This window comes from Candoia aspera, chromosome 6 (genome assembly GCF_035149785.1).
Source record: "Candoia aspera isolate rCanAsp1 chromosome 6, rCanAsp1.hap2, whole genome shotgun sequence".
Taxonomy (NCBI): Eukaryota; Metazoa; Chordata; class Lepidosauria; order Squamata; family Boidae; genus Candoia; species Candoia aspera.
Genome location: NC_086158.1, coordinates 90,168,317 through 90,190,408, shown reverse-complemented (window position 1 = coordinate 90,190,408; position 22,092 = coordinate 90,168,317). Strand labels below are relative to the sequence as shown.

The 22,092-nt window shown below is 48.6% G+C and overlaps 1 protein-coding gene across 3 annotated transcripts in view; it reads right to left on the bottom strand.

Moving 5' to 3' along the window:
• KAT6B (lysine acetyltransferase 6B) overlaps window positions 1–22,092 on the bottom strand; it is a 104,311-nt gene that overhangs the window by 17,390 nt on the left and 64,829 nt on the right. For all 3 annotated transcript variants that reach the window (XM_063307674.1, XM_063307672.1, XM_063307673.1), the window contains exon 12: window positions 257–488. In XM_063307674.1, the coding sequence (XP_063163744.1) occupies window positions 257–488 (232 nt within the window). The remainder of the gene's footprint in view (window positions 1–256; window positions 489–22,092) is intronic.

Genomic DNA, 22,092 nt, shown 5'->3' with positions numbered 1-22,092 from the left:
CAGCAGAGGTCAGCTGGGGTGTGGCAAGAGTACATGGTGGTTGCAGAGTGGAGGGTGGCCAAAAGGGCAGAGATGGGGGGAACTCTGAGGACTGTTTGTAAGCACCACTTGTTCATCGCCATTGCACGTTTGAATGGTTGCTCAATGAGTGGGCGTTAAGCAAGGACCACTGTATATGAAATTAACTACTAGGCATTTACGCTTAACAAAAGAGAGCAAGGGAGAAAGCAAGTGCAGTTCAGAAGCTGTTACTGACTTTTCTTCTCGCCTGTCAATCATGCTGTGGTGCTGGAGGGTGGTAGCAATGTCATGGGGACACATCCCAGTGGCTCGGCTCATCCCCTTGATGCTGATCTGCTTCTCATGGTGGCAGTAAAGATATTCCAATATGACACTTTTCCAATAAGCCAAATATGAGACACGGCCAAGATCAGACAGTGGCTTTTCAGGTGATCCTGCCTGTCCCTCTCTTCGAGAAAGTAGGTAACCTAGCAGAAGGAACCGGTGAAAGAATCACAGTGTGCCACTCACAGAGAGTTTAAGATATGTAAACCATCCTCACCAACCAATATTACTCTCTCTTTTCAGTATATTTTGTTCTGATAATGAACTGGTAGGCAAATCAAATTAGTCAGAGGCAGAGTTCAAGCCAGTTTCATAGCTGACAATGAAACGAAACTTGAGCTAGGAGATGTGCTATTATAAACTCCTATCTTACTGAATATTGGACTTTTTTTTAACTCCAACCCTGCTGACGTTTAGGAAAGCATTAAAAACTTGGTTTTTCTAGCAGGCTCTGGGTTGGGGCAATCTCTGCATTGCTTGAGTAGCAGCTATTTGAATTTTTGTCTATCTCCCAGTGCACTGTTATTTTTATATCTGGTCCTATGTTGTTTTAGTTTATTGTGTTTAATGATGTTTTTAACCCATTGTATTGTGCTTTGAGTCATTTTCATTAGGCGACCCTATAAACAGAACAAATATTTTTAACAGAAACATCATTTTGTTAAGACAATTCAGAATTAAATATGGTCACAGTGTGACTATATTGCAAACATCATCTTTTGATACTCATGGATCTTGAAGCTCACATACAACCCTCAAAAGCAGTTTCATGGTCCCCCACTATGGCAAACCCATTTTATGCAACACAAGTAACTGATTTCAACCATTTCAGTTCAAAAGATATTTGTATCATGTTCTGTTTTTAAAAGCCATATTCATCAAAGTTTGGGGGGAAATCTAAACGCATAATGAAAGAAAGTTCGTGGCACAAGAAAAGCACCATGTCATGACCCCGTTGCAAGGCACAAAGAGCCTCACAACTTGGATCATGATCATTGAGAGAGAGAGGAAGGAGATAATTAAATCAGCGCTTAAACCAAGCACCCAAAGCACCCACACCCATGGAATCATATGCAGCTGAATAGAAGGACTTCAGATAAGCAGCGATAAGCCGCACCTGGTGCCCTGGAGGACACACCTGACCCAAGAGGACAAGGACAGCCACCGGGAAAACGCCCACACAGCCATCAAGAAACCCATCAAGGGGGATTGGGGACAATGAAGGGTGGAGGAGCACGGGACCCCGCAAGAGGGTATATACAGGGCACCTCACCACCGCACCCCCGTTCCCGTTTTTCTTTCTGTCAGAACCGTTTCAATAAACCGGAAATCCTTAATCCCTATTAAGTGAGTCCGTGTCTTATTCGGAGCGAGGCTGACCCTGACATAAAAACGGGAACCCTCAAAATTTTTTTTACCTAGCACCCATCCAACCAGCTTGTGAGGGACCCAGCTAGGTATGAAGAGCCACGGAGCACAGCAGCGCAACCACTCGGCACCTGGCGGAGAAGCTCCCCTCCCCTCGGGAGGAATGTGCCTGAGGTCCCGGCGGCGCAACGCCTAGGTAAGTATGGGATCCAGCTCAGAGGAAGAGGAGTGGGGGGGGGACACCCAGGCGCCCCGTGGCCAGCGGGCCGCGGCGCGCAAGATGGGGGGATCCCCTCTAGGTTCGCCCGAGACCCCGGCAGGACCAAAGGACGGACCGTCATCCACGACGGCCGGAGGCGAGAGCGAGCGGAGAGCCGAGCGCACCGGCGGGAGTCTGCGGACGGCAGCGAGGCTGGACGCGCTGGAGGAGGGGGTGCAAGCGATACGGCTGCTGCTCCAGCAGCTGACGGCGGTGCAGGAACCCCGCGGTGGCAGCATTGTGGAGGCGCACCCGGACGAGAGACGGCGGGACGACCTTGTGGGCGGCGGCGGCTATGGCGGGGCCCGGTCCAATGAGCCCACCCGACGACTGGAGGCGCACCCGGACAAGAGGCGGAGCGGTGACCCAGCGGGCGGCGGCGGCTACGGCAGAGTCCGGTCCAAGGAGCCCACCCGACGACTGGAGGCACACCCGGACGAGAGGCGGAGCGGCGACCCAACGGACAGCGGCGGCTACGGCAGAGCCCGGTTCCAAGAGGCCACCAGAGGGACAACATCCCACCCTCCCACCCTGTCGATGAGCAGACCTACTTGCGAGGAGACCCAGAGAGAGACACCGACACCACCAGACACCCGGAGCCGATTCGACCCGCACCAGCCCCCATGCAGCACGCTGCACGACCCAGATGTGACCTGGAGCCAGGCCAGAATGGCAGCCAAGGACTTTGGCATAAAGTTTGACGGGGACCCCTCGAAACTCTCCTTTTTCTTAACAAATGCGAGGTACTACCTCGAAGAATGGGGTCCCTGTTTCAGGACTGAACGGGGCAAAGTCAATGCCCTCGCCATAAAATTAAAAGGACAGGCCGCTGATTGGTATGTCCAATTGTGCCAATCAGGCACCCAGGCGCTGCAGGACAGCACAGAATTCCTTTGAGCGCTGGAACTGCACTTCAGGGACCCCCTGGAGCAAGAAAGAGCAAAAAGGACTCTGAAAATGCTACGGCAAGGACAGCGCTCCATGGCAGAGTATGCCATGGAATTCCAAGCCCTAGCCGGAAAAGTGGAAGTATGGTCTCAATCGACCCTGATTGAGAAATTCAAAGAAGGACTTAACTTGAACGTGCTCCGGTGGGCACTCTGCTGCAACAACCCCAACTCCCTGACCGAGTGGATCCGGCTGGCAGGGGATGCAGAGGACGCCCACGACATGTTCCGCCAAGCCCAGAGGGAAGCACAGCAGGCAGAGGCAGCGGGACCACCACGGACAGCTGCAAGGCCGGGGAAGGCGAGATCCCAACCGTGGAAGGAGGAACGGGACCGGCGCTTTGCAAAAGGGCAGTGCTTCACGTGCGGCAGGGACGATCATAAGGCGGCAACCTGCCCCAAACAGACACCCAGAGAGAGCACGCGGAGGGCACCAGCCGCACCAACCCCAGCACCAAGAAAGCGACCAGCAGCGAGGGGAGAGTATCGAGGCAGACATTTCCCCTACAGCTCAGAGGAGGAGGGAAGCAATCCCGACGAGCCGACGGGAAACGCCAGCCACCTGGCCTAAGGGGCGCCAAAGGACAGGTGGAGAAGAGCAACAGGCGCACCAACGGAGGGGTGAGTGAAGAGTGCCCCACCCTCTATGTCCGTGTCACCCTCACCCATGGGGAAAAGACTGAAAAGGTCTGGGCACTGATTGACTCTGGCTGCTCAAAAAACCTAATGCACCCAGACCTGGTAGCCGCGCTTAACCTCCGCTGCTATCCACTTCAGCACCATTTGGTGTTTACTCAGCTTGATGGAACAGCAGCGGGAGGGGGCCCGGTCACCCAATACACTGGCGAAACCGCACTACGGCTCAGCAGCCACGAGGAAAAATTGGCTTTCATCGTGGCACCGGTGGGGCAACCCCTACTGATACTAGGCATCCCATGGCTCGTGCAGCAAAACCCAGTCATCAACTGGAAAACCAGAGAGATCAAGTTTGCTGATGGGCGCTACCAAGCACCCACAGGGGACAGGGTCCCCCGGGCAGCAATGGGAACGGCAACGACGACCTCGGAGCACAGAGCAGCGGCGTTGCCGGACGGCCTGCCACCAAACTATACGGACTTTGCAGACGTCTTCTGCGAGAAGGAAGTGGACAGACTCCCCCCTCACAGAAAAACAGACTGCTCCATCGAACTGGTCCCGGGGGTACCTCTACCCAAACCCAAAATATACGCCATGACCCCGAGGGAGCTGGCAGCGTTAAGGGACTTTATAGATAAGAACTTGGCGAGGGGTTTTATCGAGCCTGCAAACTCCCCAGTAGGAGCGCCAGTCCTCTTTCGCGAAAAGAAGGACGGGTCACTGCGACTCTGCACATATTACCGGGGCCTGAACGCAGCATCTGTATCCAATAAAAGCCCCCTGCCCCTAATAAAGGACATATTGTCCCACCTGGCAAAGGGCAAGGTATTCTCTAAACTTGACCTAAGGGAAGCCTATTACCGCATAAGGATACGGGAGGGGGATGAGTGGAAAACGGCCTTCAACTGCCCATTGGGGTTGTTTCAATACAAGGTGCTACCTTTTGGACTGGCAGGGGCACCGGGTGTATTTATGCAATTAATCAACGAGGTCCTGCGTGACCACCTTTTTAAGGGGGTGCTGGTTTACCTCGATGATGTGCTAATATACACTGAAACAGAGCGTGAGCATGAACAGCTGTTAAGGGAAGTGCTCAAGAAACTTCGCAAGGCAGAGCTGTTTGCCAAGCTCTCCAAGTGCGAGTTTCACAAACAACAAATTGACTATTTAGGGTACAGGATTTCGGAAAAAGGGATTGAAATGGACCCGAGCAAGGTCCAAGCAATACTGGCGTGGGAGCGCCCACGCACGAGGAGGCAACTTCAAAGTTTCCTCGGATTCACGAATTTTTACAGGGGGTTCATCCCGGGGCTGGCAGAGATTGTACTACCCCTGACCAACCTCCTAAAGACCAAGGGTTTGGGGGACACGCGCAAATCGAGAAACCCGGGGGCGCTGCTAAACTGGACAGCTGACTGTCAAACGGCGTTCGAGAGACTAAAAAACCTGTTTACAGCTGAGCCAGTACTACAACATCCCAACCCCACCAAGCCCTTCATGGTGCAGGTAGACGCCTCTGACTTCTCCATCGGAGCTCTCCTGCTACAAAGGGACGCTGACAACCAGCTGAAACCCTGCGCGTACCTTTCCCGCAAATTCTCCGAAACGGAGCGGAGATGGCATGTATGGGAAAAGGAGGCGTTTGCAGTGAAAGCAGCTCTGGAAACGTGGAGGCACCTGCTGGAAGGGGCAGCCTGCCCCTTCGAGGTCTGGACAGACCACAAGAACTTGGAGGCTCTCAGCACGCCTAAATGCCTCAGCCCGAAGCAGGTGCGCTGGGCACAGTTCTTCAGCCGGTTCAATTTCACACTGAAATTTATACCGGGCAGGAAGAACTTCCTGGCGGATGCCCTCTCCCGACAGCCACAGGACGACACGCAAGCCTCAGACATCGTGGGGACGGTATGGACCAACAAACAACTGGGCTGCCCAGCTGTCACGCGCAGCCATACGAGGAGTCAACGCACGCCAGCACGAATGCAAGAAAACGAACGGAGCCGCCGTTCAATTTCACCCAACTGGCAACAAAGACTCGCACAAGCACTACAAACAGATACATGGTTACAAAACAACCGACACCTTGTATCTATCAAGCACAGCCTAGCCTGGAAAGAGAAAGTCTTGTACGTACCAGAGTCATTGCGGGGGGAAGTTTTAAACCGCTCACACAATGACAAGACTGCAGGGCATTTTGGGTTCGTAAAAACCCTACATCTAACGAGACGGCAATTTTGGTGGCCAACCCTGAGAAAAGACATTAAAGACTACGTAGCCACCTGCCCCACATGTGCCACCTCCAAACGGAAGGGGGGGGAAACCTCAAGGGCTGCTGCAGCCAGTAGCCAGCCCCTCTCACCCCTGGGAAGAAATTTCCATGGATTTTATTGTAGACCTCCCACCCAGCCAAAGGAAAACAGTCATCTGGGTGGTAAAAGACTACTTTTCAAAACAGGCACACTTTATTCCTTGCACAACCATCCCCACCACACAACAGCTGGCATGCCTGTTCCTGACACACATATACAGGATCCACGGCGCCCCCTATAGGTTGGTGACCGATAGGGGCACACAGTTCACGTCAAAATTTTGGAGGGAATTTTTAAAACTCATTGGCACCAAACAGGCACTGTCCACTGCGTGGCACCCACACACAGACGAATCTACAGAGATCCTAAACTCAACCCTGGAACAATTCCTGAGGACATTCATAAATTACCAACAGGACAACTGGGTGGACCTGCTACCCTTTGCAGAGGTAGCCTACAACAATGCAGTGCACCAGAGCACTGGCCACACCCCATTTAAGGTGGTCTACGGAAGGGACTTTGTACCGATACCAGAACTACCTCAACCAGATGCCCCACCCTGCTCACCAGATGACTGGGCGGCACAACTGGCGACAACCTGGCCAATCATCCAAACGGCCCTCGCAGACGCACAAGCCATGTACAAGAAATTTGCGGACAATCACAGGGCGGAGGCACCGAACTACAAAGTGGGAGATAGGGTCTACCTCTCCACTAAGTTCATAAAAACCTCACAACCCTCGAAGAAACTGGCACCGAAATTCATTGGACCCTTCAAAATAACAGAAGTTATCAATCCGGTGACATTCAAACTGGAACTGCCACACAATCTACGACGGATCCATCCGGTATTCCACTGTGCCTTGCTGAAACCAACAAGCCCATCCAAATGGCACACAGAAGACCCACCGCCCCCACCCATCATGATAAACAACAGCATTTTGAGGTACAGGAGATACTGGACTCAAGAAGGCAAAGGGGTACTCTACAATACCTCGTTAAATGGAAGCATTTCCCACACCCAGAGTGGGTCCAAGCACAACACGTCTTAGCAAAACAACTGACTAGAGGTTTCCACGAGGCATACCCAGAGAAACCAGCACCCTAAAGACATCTTCGGGGGGCAGCATGTCATGACCCCGTTGCAAGGCACAAAGAGCCTCACAACGTGGATCATGATCATTAAGAGAGAGAGGAAGGAGATAATTAAATCAGCGCTTAAACCAAGCACCCAAAGCACCCACACCCATGGAATCATATGCAGCTGAATAGAAGGACTTCAGATAAGCAGCGATAAGCCGCACCTGGTGCCCTGGAGGACACACCTGACCCAAGAGGACAAGGACAGCCACCGGGAAAATGCCCACACAGCCATCAAGAAACCCATCAAGGGGGATTGGGGACAATGAAGGGTGGAGGAGCACGGGACCCCGCAAGAGGGTATATACAGGGCACCTCACCACCGCACCCCCGTTCCCGTTTTTCTTTCTGTCAGAACCGTTTCAATAAACCGGAAATCCTTAATCCCTATTAAGTGAGTCCGTGTCTTATTCGGAGCGAGGCTGACCCTGACACACCGTTTCACATTCTTTTATATTTTCTAATTACCTAAGAATAATTCCACTTGCGTATCACTACAATTTCAAAACTGATTAGAGAAACACACATCTCACATAGCAGGAGAACCTCTATTGTTTCTACTTCCTTTTTGGGGAGAGGCAAATGTTAAAGATCTTCAGAACAGCAACTTGGAGAATTTAGTTGAATAGGTTTATTACTCCCCACTGGTTCCACGGTCTCACAAGACCTTATTTTCTTAATTTTCCAACAAATCAGTTCTACTTCTCAGAAAATGTTAAACGTTCAGGACAAAATTACACGTGATTTCCGAAGGCTCCTATATGCCCGAATCCCTAAGGCAGTTTTTCCCAACCTCAGCCACTTCAAGACATGTGGACTTCAACTCCCAGAATTCCCCAGCCAGCCACAGGGAATTCTGGGAGTTGAAGTCTACATGTCTTCAAGTTGCCGTGGTTGAGAAACACTGTGTTAAGGAGACACACACACAGAGGAAACATTAGTTGAATACATTTATTAGGTTTACATTCCTCCAACTTTGCCTGTGAAGTAGGTTGGGCTGAGAGAATATGACTAGCACAATATAACTCAATAAACTTCTGTGATTGAGGGTTGTCTCTGGAAAGCTAGCTTAACGCAAATACCAGCTTGCAAAATAGTTATTAAAAATTGCAGTCCATGAAAGTTCATCATGATGTACATATAAAGATGATCTTGCCTGCTACTGTCAAAAATGGTCACATGTCTTCTTGAAAGAGAGCTGCTTCTGTTTTTATGGCAAATGCTGGGGAAGGTACAGTAAAAGGCAAAGTTCTGTAGTCTATCAATCCATCCACCTCCCTCTATGAATCTTTGGCATCTTAGAGACTGGTTGCTGCTCTTAAGATTCATGACACACATCATCTTTCACACGTTTGCCTGTAAAGTCAACTAGGTTACTTTCTCCAAGTGCACATGCTGAAATGAAATGCGACTGCAAGTGGTCTAACGCCATCAGGAAAGCTGACAGTAGCAGGTCTTTTTGATAACACAGTTCAGAAAGACACCCATTATGCCTGTAACTAATTTTCAGCAACAGACTTGTTGGCACATATCAATCAATCAATCAAAACTAGACCTTTTAACCTGTTTTTCCCTATGTGCAAATGCTTGTTTTTAAAAACGCTGTCTTTGTGTGGTTCCAATTCCACCAGTATGTCAGCCTGTACATGGTTGTGTAATCCTCTGTATTCTTTGAAAATGTCCGTCTAGCTCCTTTTGTCTTCTTCCCTTTGACTCTTCCCCATATCTGCGAACGTTCACTAACGAAACCAGTTTGCATATCTTGATTAAACAGATTCTCATTCCAGCTGATCACACTTGCAGGATTGTAAAGTGTACCATAAGGAGCTAGAAACTGAGTTACTAGGGCAACATATGCAGACCACTACAAAGATGGCCATGCTGCTTTTCTTTGCCTCATTATACAGCCTAATGATATGCAAGGATATCCCACTGTGTTTGGCTTCTGTGTCACTGAAGTTGGAAGTTCACAAAATGAAAATCAGAAGCCAAAATCCCATGTTTCTGAGGTGCACACTGCAATACTCTTGGCAATACAAGCATTTTTGTCGAGAAAGGAGTAAAACGAACGTTTAAAAAGCTGATTATCACTTCCAACAGAGCTTGCTCAGACTTTCTTGTCTTCTATCCGGGACAACAAAGATCATGAGCCTTGTGAGTTCTCATATTCCATTCTTATCCCATCATCCCTAGTAGAAAGAAATTACAAAACTAAGTGGTCTTACAGGACCTCCGAGATATTAAATGACTGTGTTGGCCTGTGGCAAAGCAATGAAAGCCCAGCCCTTGTTCTTCATTCAGGCCCAACAAGATGTGAACAGATTACAATACAAATACAACACAAACTTTGGCTCATAAATACAGTTCTCCAGTTCAGTTGTTCCTGTGGGTTTAGATGCCATCTAAGCCATCTATTCAGTTATCAGCTGCAACCTATAATTTTTGAATAAGCTCCTGCCGAGACGAACCACAGTTCTATTATACCTTTTTACTTTACATGTATTACAATGGCTTTTTCAGTATTGAAAACACTGATCTTGTCAAAAATCTTTTAGCAGTCAAGTTACACAATGTTTCTAATAAACGTTGATGATTTAAATAAATTTAAAATATGCAATTCACTTGCTTGTCTTTTATTTGATAGTATGATCATTTATATTAATTATTTAAATTCTGAAACTTAGGGGTAACTATTATTTACCTATTGTCTTCTGTAGACAATTTACAATTTACAAACACAACATGTAATACAAGAATTTAAGGAACTTTTGCAAGAAAACAGCATCGGGGATGAAACTATTGCAATAGCTGGTACTTCCTATAATGATGTTAGCATAAAGTTATGATCATATATTATTTATTACCGACAAGTTGCACAGAGGAGAACAGGATTTTATGTGAAACCTATGCAATAATGCAGTCATGTATAGCCATATTCTTAAATGAGAACAATACTGAAATTATTTATTTGAAGCTTTCTAAATAAAACTGCACACATCAGGAGCAGGGAACGTAACGCTCCAGATGCTGCTGAATGACAACTGGCAGGTTTTGCTTCTCAGTAATACAAGGGCAACATCTAAACTAAACTGTTGACCAAATGTCAAAATCTACTAATTTTTAAAATTTTAAATTCCATGCACATTTCCAAATTCTCTCCTTGGCAGGCAGGCAGGGACTCTCAACTAGTAATCTGTTATAGGGAAGAATAGGACTCAGTTCAAGCTGCGCCTGAGAAGAGTGTCAGCCCAGATTTGTAGCACAGTGTGAATGAACTTAAGAATGAAGAGTTCTGGGAGATCAGGCCAAAGACCTACTAATTCAATATTCCATATCACACAGTGCCAACCAGATGCATCCAGGAAGCTCACAAGTAAGGTATGAGAGTTATAGTCCTCTTTGCTCTTGTCATCTGGCAATTCATATTTAGGGTATTCTGCTTTGATTCTGGGTATGGCAATGGTTGCCAAGATTAGCTCTTCCATGAATTTGCCTAATTCCTTTTTAAAGACTTTAAAAAGTGATGGTCAGCCTATCTGAAGAAAAAAAAAATGCATATGTATTGTGCAAAGAACTGTCAGGCTCTGCCTGCCACCCAGTAAAACACAGACGCTAGTGTAGGCTTTAGGTTCTGGTTTTATTAGAGTATAGAATGCATGCCTTAGGAAAAGCTGAGAGTGAGTGGAGCGCGCCGGAACAGGATTTAAATAGCCCGCGCCGGTCAGCGCTCCATCCCTCCTTCTCCAGGTGTACCCCGAGCCCCGTTGCCGGTAGGTGAGGGGTCGAGCAGCCCCTCCTGTGCCTCGGGTGTCTCCTTAATTGTTTTTCTCCGGCCGGTGATGGGTCATTGCCGGGCGATCCAGTTTGTAAGCTTTCTGATAGCTTGGGCGTGCCTCGTGGTCGGATGTTGTCAATTACTTCTCTTGCAACATTGTATTTCTTCCTTCCGTGCCTCCGGCTAGGATCGATACTTTGTTGCCAGCACCTGTTGCTTGCTTTTGTTAGTTGGTTGCCTTATCCCTTAATCCGCCCGGTGCTCATTTCTTTGTATTGTTATGTAAGCCATTGTGATGTTACAAGCATCGCAACGGTGATCATGACATGCTGCTCCTCTTCAGAAAGGTTAAGCCGCAGGTTTGGAGGGGTAGGTGGTGTGGTAGGTGCGGATCAGGTCGGGAGCCTGGACGTCACGGGCAGCGACCCACTCAGGATGTGGAAAGTGTTTCCACTTCATGAGGTATTGGAGGGAGCCCCGCTGCGTCCGGGAGTCAAGCACCTCTTTTACCTCAAAGTGTTGCTGTCCGTCTATCATCACTGTTGGGGGGGGGGGCGCGCGTGGGTGCCACCGGGAGGGGTCACTTGCCAGCTTGAGTAAGCTGCAGTGAAATACTGGGTGCAGTCTTTTAAGATTATGGGGCAGGTCCAAGCGCACCGTGACTGGGTTCACTATTTGTGTTACCCGGAACGGTCCAATAAACTTGGGGCCCAGCTTTTTTGACGGTTGTGGCGATTTTATGAATCTGGTGGATAAATAGACCGTGTCTCCCACCTGAAATGTTGGTTGCTGGCACCGGTGTTTGTCCGCTTGGGATTTGTACGCTGTTTGTGCCTCTTTAAGCGCGTCCTTGATGACCGGCCAGGAAGCTGCGATTTTCTCACCCGTCACAAGCGGCCACTGTTGGGGACGGAGGCTGAGGTAGTTCAGGGATGGGGACGAATTCCCGGCCCGACACCACCCCGAATGGGGTTTTTCCGGTGCTCTGGTGTATTGCGTTGTTGTATGCGACCTCTGCGAACGGGAGGAGGTCTACCCAGTCGTCTTGGTGATAGTTTATATAGGAGCGGAGGAATTGTTCCAGTGTGGCATTAAGGATCTCTGTGGATCCGTCTGTCTGGGGATGCCAGGAGGTTGACAGGGCTTGCTGGGTACCTATCAGTTTCAAAAAAGCCCGCCAAAACCTCAAGGTAAATTGTGTGCCCCTATCGGTCACCAAGCGGGAGGGGCATCCATGTAGGCGGTACACGTGAACTAGGAACAGTTTCGCCAGCTGTTGGGCTGACGGGATTGAGGCGCAGGGGATATGCGCTTGTTTTGAAAAGTAGTCTTTTACCACCCAAATGACCGTTTTCTTTTGGCTGGGCAGTAAGTCGACTATGAAGTCCATTGAGATTTCATCCCAAGGGCAGGAGGGTTCAGCCACGGGTTGCAGCAGCCCCTGGGGTTTGCCAGCCGGTCACTTGGCCATAGCGCACACTGGGCAGGACGCCACATACGTCTTGACGTCTTTCCTCAGCGAGGGCCACCAAAATTGCCTCCGAGTCAGGTGTAGGGTCTTCAAGGACCTGAAATGACCAGCCTGTTTGCTGTCATGCGATCTGTTGAGGATCGCCTGCAGTTGTGAGTTGGGTACATATAGCCTTCCTTCCGCCCATGCGAGATCCTGGTCCATGGTGACCTTGCTGGGGTTGGCGAGGAGCCAGGGGTCAGTTTTTGATGCCGTTATGAAGTCTGCCCGTAGCCCACCCGGTATTTGAGGTTGTCTGCATCTGGGGGCGGGTGGCGTTGTAGTTGTTTGTGAGGGGGGGCCAGGCTGTCCTCAAGCGCGAGCCCGGGTGACTGCCACCATACCCAGCTGGGAGTCGGAAAGTATCATCCCTACAATGTCGGAGATAGGCTCTGCATCCTGGGGTAGTCGGGAGAGTTCATCTGCCAGGAAGTTCTTTTTGCCTGGTATGAACTTCAGTTGGAAGTTGAACCAGCTGAAGAACTGTGCCCAGCGTATTTGTTTGGGGCTGAGGCGTCGGGGCGTACGGAGCGCCTCGAGGTTGCGGTGGTCTGTCCAGACCTCAAACGGGCAAGTCGTCCCTTCCAAAAGGTGACGCCAAGCCTCCAGTGCTGCTTTAACCACAAACGCCTCCTTCTCCCATACGTGCCACTGCCTCTCAGTCTCCGAGAATTTCCTTGAGAGGTAGGCGCGTAGCTTAAGGATTCCTGCGGAGTCCTTTTGCAGTAGGATGGCACCTATTGAAAAGTCAGAGGTGTCCACCTGCACCACAAAAGGTCGTTCGGGGTCCGGGTGAGCTAGGATTGGCTCCGTTGTGAACAGTGCTTTCAGCCTGTCAAACACAGTTTGACAGGCGGGAGTCCAATTAAGTACGGCCCCCGGGTTTTTAACCTTGTGCGTCTCCCCGACGCCCTTGGTCTTAAGTAGATCGGTTAATGGTAGGGCTATTTCCGCGAACCCCCTCGCGAAGGACCTATAGAAATTCGCGAACCCAAGGAAGCTTTGAAGCTGGCACCTGGTGCGTGGGCGTTCCCAGCTCAAAACTGCCTGGACCTTTGTGGGGTCCATTTCTACACCTTTGTCAGAGATTCTGTACTCTAGGTAGTCCAAGTGCGATTTGTGGAATTCGCACTTGGACAGCTTAGCGTAGAGTTTGGCTTTTTGTAGTTTAGTGAGGACTTGCCTCACCAACCTTTCGTGTTCCCTCTGCGTCCTTGTGTAGATGAGGACATCATCCAGGTACACCAGCACGCCCTTGAATAGGTGTTCATGCAGCACTTTGTTTATGAGTTGCATGAAGACCCCTGGAGCCCCCGCAAGGCCGAATGGCAGTACCTTATATTGGAAGGAGCCCAAGGGACAGTTGAATGCCGTTTTCCACTCATCCCCTTCCCTGATGAGGATTCTGTAATATGCTTCGCGGAGGTCGAGTTTGGAAAACACTCTACCCTTTGACAGGTATGCTAGCATGTCCTTTACGAGGGGTAGTGGGTATTTACTGGATAGGGAAGCGGAATTTAATCCGCGGTAATCAGTGCATAGTCTTAGGGTGCCGTCCTTCTTTTCTCAAAATAGGACGGGTGCTCCAACCGGCGAGTTCGCTGGTTCTATGAAGCCCCTGGAAAGGTTTTTATCCAAGAATTCCCGCAGCACCACTAATTCTCTCTGGGTCATGGGGTAGATCTTGGGTTTGGGTAATGGGACGTCTGGGAGCAGCTCAATTGTGCAGTCCGTCTTGCGGTGGGGGGGTAATTGGTCCGCCTTCTCTTCTCCGAAGACATCTGCAAAGTCTGCATATTGCTCTGGCAGTCCTTCTGGGGTGGGGGTGGGGGTCGTTGTTGTGGACGGCTTCTGCCCTCCCCACTGTCGGAGTAGATGGTTTGTCCGGTATCGGTGCCTGGTAGACCCCGTCTTTGAACTTGATGGAGCATGTCCTCCAGTCGATGTGTGGGTTATTGCGTGTTAGCCATGGGATCCCCAACGCTATTATGGGTTTCCCTATCTGGGTCACCACAAAGTTTATTGATTCCTTGTGGGTGCCCATTGTCAGGGTGACCATTTCGGTCCTCTGGGTGGCCGGTCTCCCCCCCGCTGTAGAACCGTCTAGTTGGTGGAACGCCAGCGGTTTAGGGAGGGGGGCACAGGGCAGTTTGCGTGCGGTGACAATGTTCGGGTGGATCATATTTCTGGAGCACCCAGAATCCACCATAGCTTCGGCCGCAATGACTCTGGGGCCGTAAGCGAGTTTGATTGTCCCTGCCAGGATGGAGCAGTCGTCACTCACCCTGGGGTTGTTGCGCCCCTTCTTCACCACCTGCCCAGCGGCGCTGCTTAGAGCAGGTGGGGAGCGTTTCCCGCCGGCTGTTCTTGGGCGTCGATCGCGTCCCCTGCGAGGTAGGTGTCCGCGTCCTCGTCTGGGGTTGCTAACGCTCCTGTCAGCCGTCTGGGGGGGGGGGGGTTGGATGGTTTGTGCGGCGTCTTCGGTGTGGGTCTGGGTGGGCGATCCGTTGCTCTGTTCGTGAAGCAATCTGCCGCTCGGTGGCCTGTTTTCCCGCACTTGGTGCACTGTCCACGGGCAAGCCTCCGTTGTTGGTCTGCATGCCCGGTTGGCCCCATCTGTGGGACTGGTCCTCTTGTGCTGGGCAGGATTTTGTCTTCTGCAGTTGCGAGCAGGAACGTGTGCTGCGCGTGCTCTGCTTTGCCAGCTAGACAAATCCACCCGTGAAGGGAGGCTGGGTCGTCCCTGTAGAGTGCCCATTGGAGCACCTCCCGGTTGAGGGCACGCTTGATGAGGGTGGCCTCCGACCATTCTGTGATTTTGCCTGCGAGGACCTTGAATTCGAGGGCGTAGTCGGCCACCGTTCTCTTGCCCTGCCACAGTGCTAGGAGTGTGCGCTTTGCCCTTTCCTTCGCCAGGGGGTCCTCAAAGTAATGTTTCAGTTCGGCGAGGAAGTCATGGAAGTTGGTCAAAGCTGGGGCTCTGGACTCGTACATCTGCATGTACCAGTCCGCAGCCCTATCCTGGAGTCTGGTGGCCACCACCGAGATTTTGGCAGCTTCTGTGTTGAAGTAATGGCCGTATTGGGCCATGTAGTCCCTCGTGTTAGTTAAAAAGGACAGTTTCGTGGGGTTCCCATCAAATTGCACGGTGAAGTCTTTTGCGAACCTCCCGTGTTGCGGGTCCCCAACCCGTGGGTGTTGAAGGATGGCTCCCACTGGCCTGGGGGCGCGAATCTCTGCGGTAGAGTCTTGAGCTTGGCCCCTCCCGCTCGGGGTTGTAGACAGGGTGGGTATGTTGCCCCAGTCCCCTCTTACCCCCTGTGTTGCCTCAGTCTTGGAGCGCTCACTGACGATTGTTGCCAGGGACTGGAGCATGTGTTCCAGGTCTCGTACCTTGGCTTTCAGGGTCGTGTCCTCATCTGCCGCTGGTGGGGACAGGAGCAGGTGCTCAAGGTATCGTACTCTGGCTTCTAGAGCCGTGACCCTGTCTGGCGTGCCCTGGTCGTCTGATGTCGGTGCTGCCAGATGCTGTCCGGTATGTAGTCTTGCGCCTTCCTGCTCGGGCGTTTCGGGGTAGCGGAGCCTCCAGCTGGGGTAGGGTGTTCCCATCCGGGATCCTGCTCCGTCGGCCCAAGCGAGGAGTTGTTGGTCCCTGACCTCATCTTCCGTCGAGGTTCTCCCGTCTGGGTTGGGGCTCCAGGTCTGGAACTGGGGAGCGGTGTGGGCAGGGAGGGTGTCTGCGTCTCCTGTGGGGTGCGCCACCTCCAGCTGCCGTCGGGTCACCTCTGCCTCTTGCGGGCCATCCTTCACGCCTCTGGTGCGAAGTGCTGGCTCCATCGCTGTCCCCGATTCCGTTTCTCGCCAGTTGGTCTCTCCCGCGGAAAAAAATTTCGGCCGGTGGAGCTTGGCAATTTTTGGTTTGGTGACTCTCAGCTTTATGTCAGGCTCTGCCTGCCACCCAGTAAAACACAGACGCTAGTGTAGGCTTTAGGTTCTGGTTTTATTAGAGTATAGAATGCATGCCTTAGGAAAAACTGAGAGTGAGTGGAGCGCGCCAGAACAGGATTTAAATAGCCCGTGCCGGTCAGCGCTCCACCCCTCCTTCTCCGGGTGTACCCTGAGCCCCGTTGCCGGTAGGTGAGGGGTCGAGCAGCCCCTCCTGTGCCTCGGGTGTCTCCTTAATTGTTTTTCTCCGGCCGGTGATGGGTCATTGCTGGGCGATCCGGTTCATAAGCTTTCTGACAGCTTGGGCGTGCCTCGTGGTCGGGTGTTGTCAATTACTTCTCTTGCAACATTGTATCTCTTCCTTCCGTGCCTCCTGCTAGGATCGATACTTTGTTGCCAGCACCTGTTGCTTGCTTTTGTTAGTTGGTTGCCTTATCCCTTAATCCGCCCGGTGCTCATTTCTTTGTATTGTTATGTGAGCCATTGTGATGTTACAAGCATCGCAACGGTGATCATGACAAGAACTGTTTCCTTTTATCATCAGAATCCCTGCACATTTATGGAATGTGTAGTGGGATTGTGATTAGAATCCCACTAACCAGTCCATAAGGATGTAATGGTCTATGGCATCACAAGTTACAGAAAGATCTTGTAGAACCAGTAAGATCTCAGCCTCTCATCCCGTTATCCAGGATAGGTCATATATTGCAGTGATCAAAGCAGCTTCATATCCCAGCCAAATGCTCAACTGAAATAGGTTCAAATAATCAGCACCATTTGTGTGCACTTGGAATTGCAACAATACTAATTTTGCAAACATCTTTGCTAAGAAGAGTATATTCAAGGATGAACGATAATTTCTGAAATATACTGGCTCAAAGAAAGGTATCACCACGAGGGACTGTATTGTTACCTCCTTTAAGTAAGAGGGCACAACATCTTCCCACAAAGAAACATTAATCATCTCTCTTAGCTACAGCATCCTCAGTACTCCAGATTCATGGACCAAGTCACTACATTTCCTGTGCCAAAAGAATATAGCACAGCACAGAAGCTTTGATCTTTCTTTTAAGTATTTTTCTGCCAAAGCTCTCACAGCAAGTTTCAGCTGAATGAAAATGACAATTCAGTGTGTGGGTGTTGAAAAAAGGAAAGGCAAATTCTATCCAAGGAATCATTAGGAAGAGGATTGAAGGTAAAACTGCCAATATGACAACATTCTTAAATAAACTATGTGCAATTTAGTTGGACTTCTGTGTACAATTCTAATCACTGCATCTCAGAAAGAATGGGAAAGAAGTACAGAAACAAGCAACAGAGAAAAATAAATCTATTGTTTCCAGAGCACAACAATTTTGCATATTATAATTGATGTCTGTGTTCTGTTTCACTTCTGCTTTAGTGTGACATTTTAAAAAAATCTCATAAAAGTTCACAAGTACATATAAATTCAAATGTGCATTTCTGAACCCATTTTCTCACAACACACCCATTTAAAAACATATTTTAGCTATACAATTTCAAACATATATAACCTAAAAAATGAATTGTATGTTTGAACTACACCATAAAGCTTCAGGTGTAATTCTAAGTTACATTCTAAGTTGTTACATTTGTCAAGAACATGTCATTCATATCAGAATTCAAAGGCTGGATTTTCAGTTATCCCTACTCCTATCCCTTACACAACAGCTGATCAAGCAGTCAGCTACTATGTAAGTTTAACTGGTCAAGATTCCTCGTAAAATACTCTAGCTAGCCAAAGATTAATGTAATCCAAGTCTAAAACATCATTATCTAGATATCATGAGAGACTTCAACTCCATCAGTGAAGCAAAGTAACATTTAAATCAAAAGAATAGAAGCCAGCACAGATCTGTTAAAATCAGTGACTAAGTAGGCCAAGGTCCAGTGACTAAGTAGGCCAAGGTCCCACGACCAGATGCACTTGCAGGTAGCTGAACAACTATACCCAGGGCACAGTTCTTAATGTTTCTATGTCAGCATGGAGGAAGCTAGGTAGAATCTCAGGGTTGTCTCCTGGTTCCAGTGCTTTTCATCACTGGTCAGACCATTCCAGGAATACTATGTCCAGTTCTGATTGCCACAATACAAGAAGGGTGCTGAAAGAATACCGAGTGAGAAGATGGTGAGGGACTTGAGGGCCAAATTCTATGCAGAACAGTTAAAGGAACTAGGTGTGTTTAGGCTTAAGAAGAGAAGACTAAAGGACAGTATGATAGCAGTCTTCAAGTATGTAATGGGTGGTCACAGGGAAAAGGTTAGGATTTGTTCTTCGTAACTCCTAAAGGCAAGGCAAGAACTAATAGGTGGAAAGAGTGACTTCTGGAGGAAGACATGGCGGACTGAAGACAGCTTTGCAAAAAGCGGAGCCGACGACTGCAGCAGAGAATGAAGAGCTGGAGAGTAGACCAGCTCTTCGAAACCTCTCCAGAAAAGGAGGGGATGAGAGATCACCCACATGCGCTCTGAACAGATGCTCCTCGTGAGGAAACTGCAAGACAGCAGTCCCCGGTGGGTTTTGAGCACTGGGAGACCATGGGAATGGCCATCTTGCTTGCAACCACTGTCGGCGCCTTTGAATGGACATTAAGTTTGCAAACTTCCTTTTCTAATCATGTTCGGAAATTGCTTGTTAACTACTTTTAAGCTATTAGACACCTTCAGATCAAAAAGTCTGAAAACTCCAGGTGAGTTTTCCTTCAATCCTTAATGAAAGAAAATTTTAATCATACGTTTAAGAATTTTAAAAAAATTGAAATAGACAGCAAAAAGACTTTGATCCTAGAAAGTTATAAATGGATTAAGGGTCCAGCTAAACTTGGAATAAGATTTTGGAATTAATTCTAAAGAATCCATCCTGTGAGAAATACATTTGTTTGGACTTTTGCAAAACAAAATAAAGATAAGCAATTTTAAAATTGGATACTAGAGGGAACTAAAGATTTTAATTAAAGGAAAAAAATACACAAGCCTGATTAACAGCTAATTAAGTGGGACATATAAAATGGCACAAAAGATTTTAACATTGAAAATATTGAAGGATACTTTTAAAAAATGGAATCGAAAGTAACACTGTCAATAGCAATGTTTGCTTCTATGGATAGACTGTGTCCAAAAGATGTTATGGAAGAAATGACAGATGAGGAACAAGTTTTATTTGACAAGACTGAGATGGCATTGAAAATGAATCTACAAATGACAGGTTAGAGGAATGATCTGGAAAAGGATATCTCACTGGACATACAAAAGAAACCAGTTGATGATCAAAAGGGAAGTACAAATGATAAACCAAGAGAGTGACCTAGATAATTCTTTTATATTGGATTTATAAAAGAGGCTTGTTAAAGCTTTGAGAAGGGACAAAGAAGGAATGAAAAGAAATCAAATTCTATGACATTATTTGAATAAAGATTAAGACTGTTAGAAGTAAAAGGAAGAAATATAAAGTTGGTTTATTTTATCAAGGTTAAAATAAGTTATGTTGTTGCTTCTGGTAAACTTTAATGGACTTTCTGCTGACACAGGACTGAAAAGATGATGCTTTATGGATTTGTCCATAGTTAAGAGATGGGATACGGTGGCACTGCGGGTTAAACCGCTGAGCTGTCGATCGGAAGGTCAGCGGGTCGAAACCGCGCGGCGGGGTGAGCTCCCGTTGCTAGTCCCAGCTCCTGCTCACCTAGCAGTTCGAAAGCATGCAAATGTGAGATCAATAGGTACCGCTTCGGCGGGAAGGTAACAGCGTTCCGTGTTGTCATGCTGGCCACATGACCCGGAAGTGTCTACGGACAACGCCGGCTCTAACGGCTTAGAAACGGAGATGAGCACTGCCCCCTAGAGTCGGACACGACTGGACTTTACGTCAAGGGAAACCTTTACCTTTACCTAAGAGATGGGATCTTCAGCAAAGGATCGTTACCTTGTCGTGGTCCTGGAGCTTGAGCACCTCAATGATGCCATGAGCTAAACTGTGAAGGGCCACCCAAGACGGGAAGGTCATGACAGAGAGGTCAGACTAAATGCGATCCCTGGGGAAGGTAATGGCAACCCACCCCAGTATTCTTGCCGTGAAAACTAAATGGATCAGTACAACCAGAGATATGTTGGTATACCATCGGAAGATGAGACCCCCAGGTCGGAAGATGGTCAAAATGCTACTGGGGAGGAACAGAGGATGAGTTCAACTAGCCCCAGACGTGATGACGCAGCTAGCTCAAAGCCGAAAGGACGGCTAGTGGCCGACGGTGCTGGTGAACGGCGAATCCGATGTTCTAAGGATCAACACACCATTGGAACCTGGAATGTAAGATCTATGAGCCAGGGCAAATTGAATGTGGTTATTGGTGAGATGTCAAGATTAAAGATAGACATTCTGGGCGTCAGTGAACTGAAATGGACTGGAATGGGCCACTTCACATCAAATGACCACCAGATCTACTACTGTGGACAAGAGGACCACAGAAGAAATGGAGTAGCCTTCATAATTAATAGTAAAGTGGCTAAAGCAGTGCTTGGATACAACCCCAAAAATGACAGAATGATCTCAATTCGAATTCAGGGCAAGCCATCTAACATCACAGTGATCCAAATATACGCCCCAACCACAAATGCTGAAGAAGCTGAAGTAGAGCAGTTCTATGAGGATCTGCAGCACCTACTGGACAACACACCTAAAAGAGATGTTATTTTCATCACAGGAGACTGGAATGCTAAGGTGGGCAGTCAAATGACACCTCGAATTACAGGTAAGTATGGCCTGGGAGAACAAAACAAAGCAGGACATAGGCTGATAGAATTTTGCCAAGACAATTCACTCTGCATAACAAACACTCTCTTCCAACAACCTAAGAGACGGCTTTATACATGGAGTTCACCAGATGGACAACACCGAAATCAGATTGATTACATCCTTTGCAGCCAAAGGTGGCGGACATCTATACAGTCGGTAAAAACAAGACCTGGAGCTGACTGTAGTTCAGATCACGAACTTCTTCTTGCACAATTTAGGGTCAGACTAAAGAGATTAGGGAAGACCCATAGATCAGCTAGATATGAGCTCACTAATATTTCTAAGGAATATGCAGTGGAGGTGAAGAATAGATTTAAGGGACTGGACTTAGTAGATAGGGTCCCGGAAGAACTCTGGACAGAAGTTGGCAGCATTGTTCAGGAGGCGGCAACAAAATACATCCCAAAGAAAGAGAAAACCAAGAAGGCAAAATGGCTGTCTGCTGAGACACTAGAAGTAGCCCAGGAAAGAAGGAAAGCAAAAGGCAACAGTGATAGGGGGAGATATGCCCAATTAAATGCAAAATTCCAGAGGTTAGCCAGAAGAGATAAGGAATTATTTTTAAACAAGCAATGCGCGGAAGTGGAAGAAGACAATAGAATAGGAAGGACAAGAGACCTCTTCCAGAAAATTAGAAACATTGGAGGTAAATTCCAGGCCAAAATGGGTATGATCAAAAACAAAGATGGCAAGGACCTAACAGAAGAAGAAGAGATCAAGAAAAGGTGGCAAGAATATACAGAAGACCTGTATAGGAAGGATAACAATATCGGGGATAGCTTTGACGGTGTGGTCAGTGAGCTAGAGCCAGACATCCTGAAGAGTGAGGTTGAGTGGGCCTTAAGAAGCATTGCTAATAACAAGGCAGCAGGAGGCGACGGCATCCCAGCTGAACTGTTCAAAATCTTGCAAGATGATGCTGTCAAGGTAATGCATGCTATATGCCAGCAAATTTGGAAAACACAAGAATGGCCATCAGACTGGAAAAAATCAACTTATATCCCCATACCAAAAAAGGGAAACACTAAAGAATGTTCAAACTATCGAA